Raw genomic sequence first — 12485 nt, 5'->3', positions numbered from 1 at the left:
TAGTACAAACACAAAAAACAAGTATTAACCTAAAAATGCTTTATAATAGTTACACTTTAAGAGGATAATTTGCTGTTGAAACCACACATTAGATGGGACATGGAGCATAAGCTAGGCAAGTTTGATTGAAGTGTGGTTGTTGCAGTGCCAGAGGTTGTTGTTTCAGCATCACAGCTGGCCTCCTGGGATTTTTAGTGTGATAAAGAAAAAGATAACGTGCACCTAAGCAAGCAAAACCACCTTGGCAGTGAGGAAGGTCAAGGGCAGATGGCTAACAAGAGGGCCACAAGTATGCAATAGCTCAGTACAACAGTGCTTTGCAAAAGGACATGTGTGAGTTCAGTTCTTCAAACCTTAAAGCAGCAACAACAGAAGATCATGCAGGGTTACACTTTTGTCAGCTATGACAAAACTAGAACGCTGTAGCGCTCACATGATCAACAAACTCTAATCATCAAACAGTGGATATGCCGAGTATTTGGTGTGACATGCTGACAGCAGGGGAAGAATTTGAAGTAAACAGAATGAAGTCATCCATCGGCCCTGCCTTGAATCAAAGAAACAGGCTCGTAGGTCAGGCTTGAGGTTATATTAATTTACAGAAATGACTATGACCTCCGCCGGGTCTCTGGGATTCAATCCAATAAAGCATCTTTGGGGTGAGATTGGATTTTTTATTCATTCAACCTTTTTTTTTTTTTACTCGAGAGATCATTGAGGAGCCGAGCTCATTTACAATAACATCAAATTACATAGACAAAGAAAACAACACAGAAAAGGAATGAAGCAAACACCATCATAACAACATGGAAAGACACTAAAACTTTCCGAAATGGAAAAACAATTTGACAGATCAGGACATTCAGGATAAAAAATAAATAAAACTATGTAAAGCAATTACAAGTAGAAGTTTGGAGGTCCACAATCAGATTTCTAAAATGTCCAAAAGGCATAAGTGAGTTGATTTTAACAATATAGGGTTAGTATGACACCATTGCTAAAAGATCTGTTGCAAGTGCAATATGCTATTTAGTCCGCACCAAGGCTTTCCAGTACCAAAAATATATTATTACTACTTTAGTTGCTTGTTTTTTGTCAAAATATCAGATTACTTACTTAAGTAGTTCTGTCAATCAACAGAAAAATATTCAGCGATAATTTTAATCGTCATTCAGTGATTAAAAAAAACATTTATCAAGATTTTATTTCTCAAGCTTCTACAATGTGAGGATTATATCATATTCTATAATTAAATATGTTTTAGTTTGGGTATGTCTGTTGGATGAAACAGGCATCACTTTGGGCTCTGGGAACTTGTCATGGGCACAATTTTATATACTTATTAAAAAAAAAATGTATAGACCCAAGGATCAATCGATTTATTGAAAAGTAAAACATAATCGATAATAACAATATTTTATTGTTGCTGCTCTAGAAATTTGTACTTTGAATGTTAACCAAGACAAAAAAAAATAGAGTTTGACCTTCTTTTGCACATTTTAAAGTGAAATCTGTAATCATGAATCATATTATTTTTTTTCCTGCTGTGTGTGAGTATTAATTGTGCTCGGCTGCGCCTTTTTGTAAAGGAGACGAGGTAAAAACAACATATAGAAAACTGATAAAAATGAAATTTGATATCGTATTGATTGTTCTGTTAAGCGTATATTATTATTTATTGATTATTTGATATTGACTTTGTTTTTCACATTGGTTTAAACTACATTCCTCCTACTTAACCGCCTCTATTTTAGTTATCTCTTTCCGCCTTGCCCTAACTTGCCTTTGCAGCGTTGTTGCCGCCACTTCTGTTCTTTCATTCCGGTTACCCATTCTGTTACTGTATACACATACAGTCTAGCACCGCCTTGAACCGAAACCCAGTGCTTGTTGTCAGTCTTGATCAAAGATAAAATGAGACTCAGAGATACAACACGCGCACACACATGCATATATTATATTGCATGCATATACGCACAGGAACACGCCCATACATATAAATTTGCACCCGTACAGTGGAGATGAGAGCTCCGGCAGCTGTAGTTCGCTGAAAGCTATAGAGTTTAGAATATCATTAGTTTATAAAGGGCAGCCAGACAAGGTGAACGTATTACTCATTTCTCCAAAGTAGAGGAAGCCAAAGAAAGTTTTTTTCCCAATCCCTGTCTCTATTTACAGATTACACCCACATCAACCTGGGATAAGAACCTTGTTTATTGTGGTTTTTTAATACACTCCATCACAGACTTAACACTCCAAAAACCGTTCTCTATCTCTGTCCTCTCCGGAGGTTATAGAAGTTGCTCTCCGCCATCTTATCTGCACAGTATATAGTGCAGTAGTTTTAGAAGCAGGGGACAAAAACAGATTAGGCAGAACATAAGAGAGGAGGCTCCTACATGATTAGTATTCCGCCTGTTCTCCTGCGGTTGGTGGTGCTCTGGTCGATTGGCTTCCATTAACCTGCCAGTCTGCTCTTCATTACTTCATTAGAGCCCGCATTGGAGGCTTGAGGTAGTCCCGTCACAGCCCAGGGACTGGGACTGGGATTGACTCCTGACTCGCTGCAGCTCGCCGTAGTCATCAGAGTTACCTCACCTCACGGCTGCACCACACTCAGCATCGTGGTCTCTGTGTGTGTGCGTATGCGGGTGCATGTAAATGAATGCAGCGAATCCTGTCCTTTCCGTCCTTTTTAACTGTATGAGTAAATGATAGCAATGCACGCTGGTTCCTTAGAACAGCAGTCCCATCGCGGGATAAAAACAACAACAACCTCATCGTTCGTATGGCTGATTCACCGCCACAGTACTTGTTAAGGGAAAAACTCCGGAGCAGCACAACTCATTTCACATACGTGAAGAAGGTTCGGGAGACTTATGACTTACACAGGAGCATTTAGTGAACACTCGATTGAGGAGACAATTAAGCAAGGCAGTACAGTTTAACCATCATGTGTTATTGTTCAGTGCCGTCACAACTCTCTGAAGTCCCTGTCTTCCTGAAGGTGTATTTAAACTCATGATGAACCTTTAACATCTCTCTCCAGGAAGTATGCTAAAGTATGACAGGCCCACTGACCTCCAAAAGGAGACAGTCCTGAGACAAACCATCCCCTTATCATACAACTGCCTTGATTCCCTGAATCTGTAGAGAGACGAACCTAATTATACATGACCAGGTTTGGTTATTACTAGAGACTGGCCAAATATTTTCGTCCCCTGACCTGTGACTAGGGATGCACCGAATATTCGGCCACCGAATATTTTCGGCCGAAAATAGCCCAAAAGGGCATTTTCGGTTTTCGGCCGAAATACTTTTATCACCGAAACAATACGGCCGAAAATGTTGTGATGACGCAAACAGAAACCGCGACCTGCACGTGTGTCAGTACCGATCCGTTCCACCTGCAAAGCGTCTCCTAGGCAAAGAGGTTGAGACGGACCGCGAGAAAACAATGAAAAGTACGGCTTTTAGAGTCTGTCAGCACACGTTTCAGTGAGATCTGTTCGGATCCTCTGCACTTCATCGCGACTGTACTTGATCCGCGTTATAAAGACCATTACTTGGATGCGGAAATAAAGCAGGGCGCACGGGAAATGATCCAGGCCGCGATGGATGCAGAGAACCCGCGTGGAGACGGAGACGGAGCAGCTCCCAGCGCAGGAGATCAGAGCGCAGAAAAAAAGACTTGTCTCTGCACCAGATGAGGGGCATGCACCCCGCTGTCTGATATGTTCAGTGAAATCCTGCAACAAAGTGCCTCAAATAATAATAATAATAATAATAATAATAATAATAATAATAATAGGTAAGCTATTCTATTCTTAGGCTACTGTATACTGTATGTGACTATCAGATTGTAGCCATATTTCTGCTAGATATTTTTTAATTAAACTTTAATATTCATTTATACAATTGCAATGCCATGATTTTAGTAAAGTTAGTACACAGTCATAGCCATAAATGCAATGGTACTAATAATTGGCTTAATTTCTTCGGTGTTTCGGTTTTGGTTTTCGGTCTTGGTTTCCTCTTTTTCGGTTTTCGGTTTCGGCCAAGAATTTTCATTTCGTTGCATCACTACCTGTGACCTATGAATGACCTGATGTTGTCTAAGCTTTCCCGTTAGTCTCCTCATACCACAACATGGTGTTTCTGGAAATTCCACCACAGTACTATTGTATTTGTTCTTTAAACCTCTACTTCCTGCCAGCGGGGAACATTATTTATGAGTCATTCTAATTGCAGCACCACATCTTTCTATCTGACAAGCTACTTATGAGCTTGTGTCCACACATGCATGCATTAAGCGTGATTTATGGTTCTGCGGAGGCTCCACGCAGAGCTTTCGCCGTAACCTACGTAAGTGGCCTGAAGTTTATACTTGTGCCTTGCTGTGTGCGTCGAGCTGCCGTGTGTGTGTGTGTGCATGTGTGTGTGTGTGTGTGTGGGGGAGCGTGTGGTAGAGTGAGGGAGAAGTGAGAGAGCAACAGTGATTAGCTTCGGAGTGAGTAGCGACTTGAGTCGTAGTGAGAGAAACAAAGTGTCTCCCCTGTGCTTTCTTTCTCACGGTGGGAAATCTGTAGCGGGAATAGTTAAGCGGGGGATGCAACGCTGCCAAGACACGACGTGCGTCGCCGCGACGTGTTGTTACATTTTTCGAGAGGTGCACATCAGGCACGTAGGTCCGTGTCTCCGAGTACCTACATACGTAGCCACGGCATAGATTTTACGCAGAAGTATAAATCACGCTTGAGTCAAGACACACTTATACATATACTTAAACATATGTGCTATATGTAAGAGTAATAACGCATATGTTGGCAAATAATGTTGAATGACACATACACACACACACACACACACACACACACACACACACACACTACACAACAGTACTCATTAGCTTCTCCTTTTGGGATTGTTGAAGAATTTATTAGAAGAATATATTAGCAGTTAGTTCTTAAAAAAAAAAAAATGTTGTCCATATAAAGGGACTCTGTGAATGGGGCACTAATTATTTAAATGTAACTATAATGACATAACAGTGCAAAATTTCTTCCACGATACACATACACTAGATAAGGCCATTTTCCTTAACGGCTTTGCATAGGTGCATAGACACATTTTGTACTTTTAGTGCTTAAGAAGTCTTATTTTCTCAGGAAAGAAGTTCAGTCAAACATTCTCCTCCGACTTCAAAAGACAGTGCTTGGGGGACTTGAAGAAGAGGAGAAATGATTTAAAAATGAATTCTTTGTTAAAGTTTGCCTCCTAATGTTGGTCGACTGCTTTGTGTTTTCATAGGTGGTTTTCTTCCCGTCAAACTCTAATGCTTTTAATCTTTTCTCTATTTATTGAGGGTATTAAAGAAAGCTCACATGGATTTGGCTGTCAGTTTGACCATCTATGCTGCTTGAACATTTATCTTGCATACAAAGTACATTGCATTCTTATCACCTTATTGTGTGTATGGAGGTCATTATGAGAATGATATACAGTTCGCTGTCTCAATCTTTGAGGTTCGAAGCTGTCACTCATTTTATTTCAAATGAAAGACTGATATGAGGTTTTTGTGTTTTGAGGCGAGGCAAAGGGGAGTCTCACCTGGTTCCCTGGAGCATCGCCTGCTCATAATAGATAGATCAGATAAACCGTTAAGGGTAGATGTGCTGCTAGTTGACTCATGCAGTGACTCATGCAGTGTTTACTCAGAGGAAGAACAAAAATAAACTGCACAATGAAGCGAAAGATCAATCGCAACGCATAAAGAAGTGGATTTCCTATTTATTTTTCATTGCAGTGATTGTACGTAGGTAATATATGATATAATTATCAGCATCATGTTCTTTATTTAATATCTTCATGTAGGTGGATGCAATCTTTATGAAATTTCAATATGAGAGCATCTTAACATTTAGACACGTGTACTGAGAAACATATGCCCCTACTATAATCTACAAAAGAGCTTTTAGTTACATAGTAAGATCAAAACTTGGAAGTTGAAGTGACCTGCTATTTTTGGCTCAACAATGGCAGGAAAGTCAGGCTTGAAGTGGGACGAAGTTGAGCACGGCTACTCTGTGGTGTTTGCTCTTTGATCTGGTGGAGCTTTGATCGACCCCGGAGGACGTACTTAGACTGTCCACGTCGAGGTTGGGTGACCGTTTTCACAGCACAGTTTCTGTGGCTCAAGTGGCCTGGTTTGACAAGGAAATGGCATTCGCTAAAAGCTTCCTCCACTTCCATTGCTCGGTATTGTGTTTTTTTTTTTGTTCCTTTTCTTTTTTTAGTTGGGGTGACCTTTCCAGTGTCCTGAGTTGACAAGAGTCAGGCAACAGGCAGCACAATATTAGAGATGCACCGAGATGACCGGCTGGTGACCAGAATTGGCCGATTTTCACGTGATCACATGGCCATGCCCGGCCGGTCAGTCTGACGTATGCCGATTTTATGCCTTCAGCTGTTTATGAAATGTCATAAAGTCGTAATTATACACGGCTCTGCAGAGCCGTCTGCTGTACTGATCTCAGGCGAACAGTCAGCCGCTCTCTCTCTCCCCTCTGAGGCTGAACAACTGGAACATGAAAACCGCACTCACGCGGGTCCCGTGAAATATGAGAGCTACAGTTTATCGGAAAATAGCGTTGGGCACACTGAATTTGATAAATGTACTGTTTGTCAGACTCCATATGAGACATGAAGCTAACGTTAGCGAACGCTGCGACCCCTCTGACGCCTGGCTGCAGGAGACGCTGTATTCCCCGACACGCTGTATTAACGTTACCGTTTAAAACGCTTTCCAGCTTAGTGGAGATGCATATCCCTCAAAACCAACATTAAAAACGTAGTAATCTTCCCTCAGCGTTTAGTTTTGTTGCTAAACTGTGTGTAAAATGAGCGGTGACGTTAAATCATCTGTTTCAGGCAACCGCACCCTAGGGTACCGTCTACTTGCTGGATTGTTCCGAGGTAATCGCCGGTAGCTAACGTTAGCAGATAATCCCGTTGACAACAACGGTATATTGTTAATATTTATGCACAATGACAAATAAAGCAAACTTGCTAAAAAAGGAACTACACGCTGTTTTCAGGTAACGTTACTGTTGACGTTCAAACACCCCTTGAATTGATGTACAAGTGATTGCAATAGGTCTGTGTGTGTGTGTGTGTGTGTGTGTGTGTGTTTTGAGAAATATCTTTATACTGCAACGCTAAATTAAATTTAGTTTTATTTGTTATTTATTTATTATTTTATTGCCATTACCTGTTTTCATACAGAAGTTTAGTTTGCTAAATATATAATTTTTTTAGTTGGATATTTGATGTGAAAAGAAGGAAATGGTTCTTCCATAACTATCAAAAGCATGGTTCATACAGCAGCAGCAGTGTGATCATGCCATATGAAATGTATAGCTGTGTGTATGTGAGGTGTGCATCTGTGTGAGTTCGAGTGAATGTGTTTATTTACTACACTTATTTTTATTGCTGTTAACTGGTTTCTGGACCTTTTTATTGTATTCACTGTAAAAATTTGACTCCTTTTATTATTTTAACTGTTAAAAGCCCTTCTAGGGACACGTGTTGCGAATTAGCCATGGCTATAAACACTGTGATACAGGCATCGGATTGTTCTTTATGTAATAATCTATGTTTTTTGTATCTGTCCCTATTTAAATAAAACAACATTGCACTTTACAGTAAAACAGGAAAACATTTTCTATGTTCTATGCAAAATGTAAAATGTTGTATTGAAGAAAAGATAAAAAATACATATTTGTGTGTGCTGTAAAGTGGTTAGAAATGTTTTTATCGGAATCGGCTAAAATCGTTATTGGCAGGTCAAACTCAATGAAAAATCCTATATCGGAATCGGCCTAGAAAATTGTAATCGGTGCATCTCTATACATTATACCCTTACACAATCAGAGAGCAAGGTGCAAATCCAGTTTTAGGGTAGATTGCATTTAAACATTTTCTCCTTGGTTTCATTTATTCAGCAAAAGGAGGTGATTTTTCAGATCAAAGCGGATTCTTTATTACAGTTGTTTTGGAATCAGTGAAATTGGGAAGGGAATGGAGGGAGACAGGCAAGACGGTATCCAAACAAATGAGGTAAACAAATTATCGTTACAGATTATGTTTCCTCTAGACTTTCATGGGATGGAGAGCAAGTTGTACAAGAGGGAAAGTTTCACGGTTTTTATTTTGTGGGTTTTTCGACTTTGATTGTTTTTCTACCGTCTCCTCTCTGTTGCTTTTACGTGAATGATGAGTGAGTGAGCATGCAGCGATCTGTCTTTTGTCTTCTCCCTGACTGCATCACTCTCGCTGCAGACTAACCCCCCTCATGTTAAGGGGACATATTGGAAAACCATCCAAACACATTAGCTCTCATTATGCTTTATAGCCACCCGTTCTCCCCATTCTGTCTTTTACTCACAATCCATCCCCTTGTGTGTATGTGCGTGGGGCTGTATGCATGTGCATATACACTACAGCCACCCCCACAGTAATGAACCACTTTCACTGTAATGCATTTGGGACAACACAAAGTGCCCCGCTCCCTCCATCCCTCCCTTTTGCTTTTTATGGGGGAGTCAATGACACAGGCACCACCTTTTATGGCAGCACATCCATGCTGCAGCAATGTTGTGCATTCGTGAACCATGTCAGCCAAATGGCATTGAATGCTGTGCAATAAAAATAGATTGGAGTGAATAGGGTATGGATTTCTTTTTTCATATGAACTCCTCGTAGAGGTAGAAACCCTTATAGGAATCCTTGTAAATCCAAACAACCAGGCTCTCATAAAGTGCTGAATATCCTGTTACTGCTCTGTGTTGAATTGCGCTTTGGTTTGATCATCCATGACTGTGTTTTTGTTGTGTGTGTACACATGCGCTTGTGTTTTGCTGGCAGTACGGAGAGATGAGAATTTTGACCATATGCTCTGTGACGGACACACAAAAAACACACACTTGCATGCACGCACACACTTGTAATGAGTGGATTTAAATTCCGGTTGTTCTCTCCCGGCCAAGGCAACTGTCATCATTGTGCAGCAAAACTCCCATAATCCATCTGTGGCATGACAGCATCCTAACAGCTCCACTTCGCAGCAAGAAAAGCTATTCTTTATGTCTCTCCATTTCTCGGTCTCATTTCCCCTCCGGACTGGTTTTTATTCTTCTATCTTGTCTCCTTTTGGTTTTTCCAATTACAACTTTTTCACTTAATCTCCTTTTTTCTCTAGACACTTTTATCTGGGTTTGATTACACTAGAGAGAGAGAAAAATGAGTGATAGCTTGAAATGACTGTTGACCAGGATGATGATGGTAATGGAGATATTCAGAATTATAATTATGTTGTAGAGATGATCGAGATGAGAATGACAATGATGCTATTAATGACAATGATTAAAATTTAGAAGAAGATGATGACAATGAGGATGATGATGAGGTTGATGACGGCAACAATAGCGATGATAATGGTGCTGGCTGGCTTTCTGAGTCCTTTTTCTGAGTTTCTGAGTGTCCATGTTTTCACCTTGGCCCAGATGGAGAGAGACAGACGGAGGGGACGGACGCCAGCCGTAAGAGGGACACTCGCTCCTCAGCCGGCCACCACAAGAGTGAGGACACCAGCGACAGCAGGGAGGACGAGGCTGCAGTGAGTCTTTCTTTATTGCTGTCTTTCTTCTTTTTTCTGTCTCACCACTCTGGACCGAATAATAATGCGATGTCACAACCTAAACACACCCACATCTGTCTGACTCAGCAACTACGAGACTCTGTTCTCTGTGCACCCACGGGTTAGTGCTCCTTTCTGCTGTTTCCCAAAAAACAGTCACCTGTCTCCATAATGGAAAATAGATAAGACACAATGCAACATAAACTATAGGTACCAGTGTAGTCAAGACCACCTAAACCGAGCCCAAGCCATCAGCAGGACCAGAGTGTATCCAGACCGAGACAAGACCCAGACTTTGAGCGGTCGAGACCAAGTGCGAGTCCCAGTGCGAGTCCCACACTGCATGACACGATAAAATGTGAAAAATGCAAACCATAGGCACCCCTCAAATTGATTTCAGATCCACATTCTCATAAAAAACAAATTAAGATTCTTCTTCATTCACTTCTTTTATTGCCATAAGTGTATGTGTAAAATGCCTTGATAAAATAATCAAAAGGCAGTTGTGGTCTTGACCGGTCTTGAAATATAATCCCGAGTCCTCTTTATCTGAGAACGAGACAAGACCGAGACCTTCAAAAAGTGGTCTTGAGACCAAGGCCGATCTCAAGTACTGCAACACTGCTAGATAAAGGTTGAGGTGTTAGAGTTAGTCTAATATCGGTGGGAAACATTACACAATGTGTAATATTATTTTGTTGTTTTGAAACTTTTCTTTTTGCTCATTAAAACCCATCTACAGTTTGGCCTTGTGACCCCACCCACTGCACTGAATTTGAATAATGTGTCCGGCTCTGGGAGGCTACAGTTCAAAATATATCGTGAATGCATCATGCAATCTAACCTGCTCCTCCAGCATTTATTTCTGTGATAGTTTTAATGCTTGGAGATGTATTATCAAACAGAGTTTGGACCTCAGAGATCATTAGCACTTGGTACATGCAGCAGTAAACCACCGGGACAATCTGACACTTAAACTCTTATTTTCCCTGCGAGTGGGGGGATTTTTGGGTCAAGTAGAGCAATTTTGGACCCACAGAAAAGTTCCGAGTACTGCAGGACCTGCAGAGCACATTAGCCCCAACTGTGTGTTGAAACGGCGAGCTCCCGTTGCTTCCAACAAGCGGTCCGAGGGAGGATCGTTATCAGAATTCCTTCCGAAACCTTTGACAACCCAGTGCAAATGTTTACAGTCTGATCTGAATGTCTGCTAAAGTTAGAGTACAAAGCAATATCTATTATAATTGGGGTTGATTTTGTACTGCTTGTTTTTGGTTGTCTGGGCTGAACAGAACAGAGTTTGATTCCAAAATAAGATAAATAATCCACTGAAGATGAGACTGTATCTCTCTGGGTGTGTCCACACTTTTACATTAGCAGTCAAAAACACACTGTACGCCTTTGTTGTAATCCTTCATCTCTCTTTTCTCACTTTAATTGGATCTAGCTGTTTTCTGTCTTCTTTGGTAAAGTAAAATTACTTTTTTTACTAATCACTCGTCTGTTGGCCTTGAGCCAGGCAATTTATCATTAGTCCCTCCTTCCTCAACCTCAGCTGACCACGTTTCCAGGCCAGCACTTGCCACTCATGTTGACAGGCTGTCTATTTGAAGTGGTATCTTGCCTGAGGCTCAGATATCTGTAAAACTACAGATAGGTGCCGAAGAATCAGACCGTGAAGGCAGCCGATCTGCAGTAATTAAATGTTCACCGTATCTGTGTATGTCTGTGTTGAATATTTGATACAAATGGGGGCAAAATCATTGAAGAGCAGGGGATGTAGACATACAGATTAATGAGCTGTATTAGATTTAGTTATTGGTATTTTTATAATAAAAAGCTTTTACCTCTCTGCCTGCTAAAGAGGATCATTACACTGGACTATAAAGGAAGTCCCTAAGAAGCTGCTGTATATGGAATGAATTCAAGTGAATTGGCTAGTTAAGAACCAGTATCAGTACATTTTATTATAAGAAATGATCAGTGTTTTTATTGTTTTTTTCATTTTTTGCTTCCATCAATATAATAACACATAATTAAGAACTGATTTTAAATACCTAACTATATTTGTTTTTAGCAATATTGCATGTCTCTCTTTTAGACATATGTCCCTGTGTCATATCATAGTGGTCACACTGTTTTCTGACCTGCATGTGCAGCGTTATGTCGCTAATACAGTAATCCCCCCCCATACAAAACATACAGTATGTGCTTGGCCACAAACAAGCTGTGGCCGCATGAGTTTAAGACCCAAACCCAGTTAAAGTTAAATACCCAAATTGTAACGATATTGCTGTATTCCTGTTGACTAGCTGGGGGGACCGTCTGAGAGAAGAAGACGATATACTATATCTTATTCCATGAAATGCAGTCGTCTTCAAAATCGATTTAAGTGAAGGCTTTGGGAAATGTGCTTGGAGTGATAAGAGTCATGAAGGGTAGCCCGCAGGTTTTTTTTTTTCTCAATGGTCCTCCTCTAAACTCTAAACCTGCCTGATAGCGTTAGGGCTCCTCTTCTGTAACAGTCAAATGAAAAGCGGCTCTCAGGATGAGTCAGTCTCGTGCACTGAAGCTCAAATATTCGGCTGCACTCTAAGCATTCTGCTGAAGTCACTAAAATGTGTCAGAAACTTTATGGCATGGCCTTTTATGAATTTTAATAGCATCGCTTTGTCATTTGTCCCCTAAACGACGGGTGATAGATTTGGTTTGCCTCAAATAATGATCACTTAGATGAACTGTGTTCACACTCAGACGGTAAACACGCTCTAAATCATCACAATTACAA

At 40.7% G+C, this 12485-nt stretch overlaps 1 protein-coding gene across 3 annotated transcripts in view; it reads left to right on the top strand.

Annotated features, from left to right (window-relative positions):
• Positions 1-12485, top strand: part of b4galnt4a (beta-1,4-N-acetyl-galactosaminyl transferase 4a) — a 157612-nt gene that overhangs the window by 49490 nt on the left and 95637 nt on the right. For all 3 annotated transcript variants that reach the window (XM_039807650.1, XM_039807651.1, XM_039807652.1), the window contains one exon: positions 9564-9676. In XM_039807650.1, coding sequence (XP_039663584.1) covers positions 9564-9676 — 113 coding nt within the window. The remainder of the gene's footprint in view (positions 1-9563; positions 9677-12485) is intronic.

This window comes from Perca fluviatilis, chromosome 8 (genome assembly GCF_010015445.1).
Source record: "Perca fluviatilis chromosome 8, GENO_Pfluv_1.0, whole genome shotgun sequence".
Taxonomy (NCBI): Eukaryota; Metazoa; Chordata; class Actinopteri; order Perciformes; family Percidae; genus Perca; species Perca fluviatilis.
Note: the sequence above shows the minus strand (reverse complement) of the source record. Positions and strands in the feature narration are given on the sequence as shown.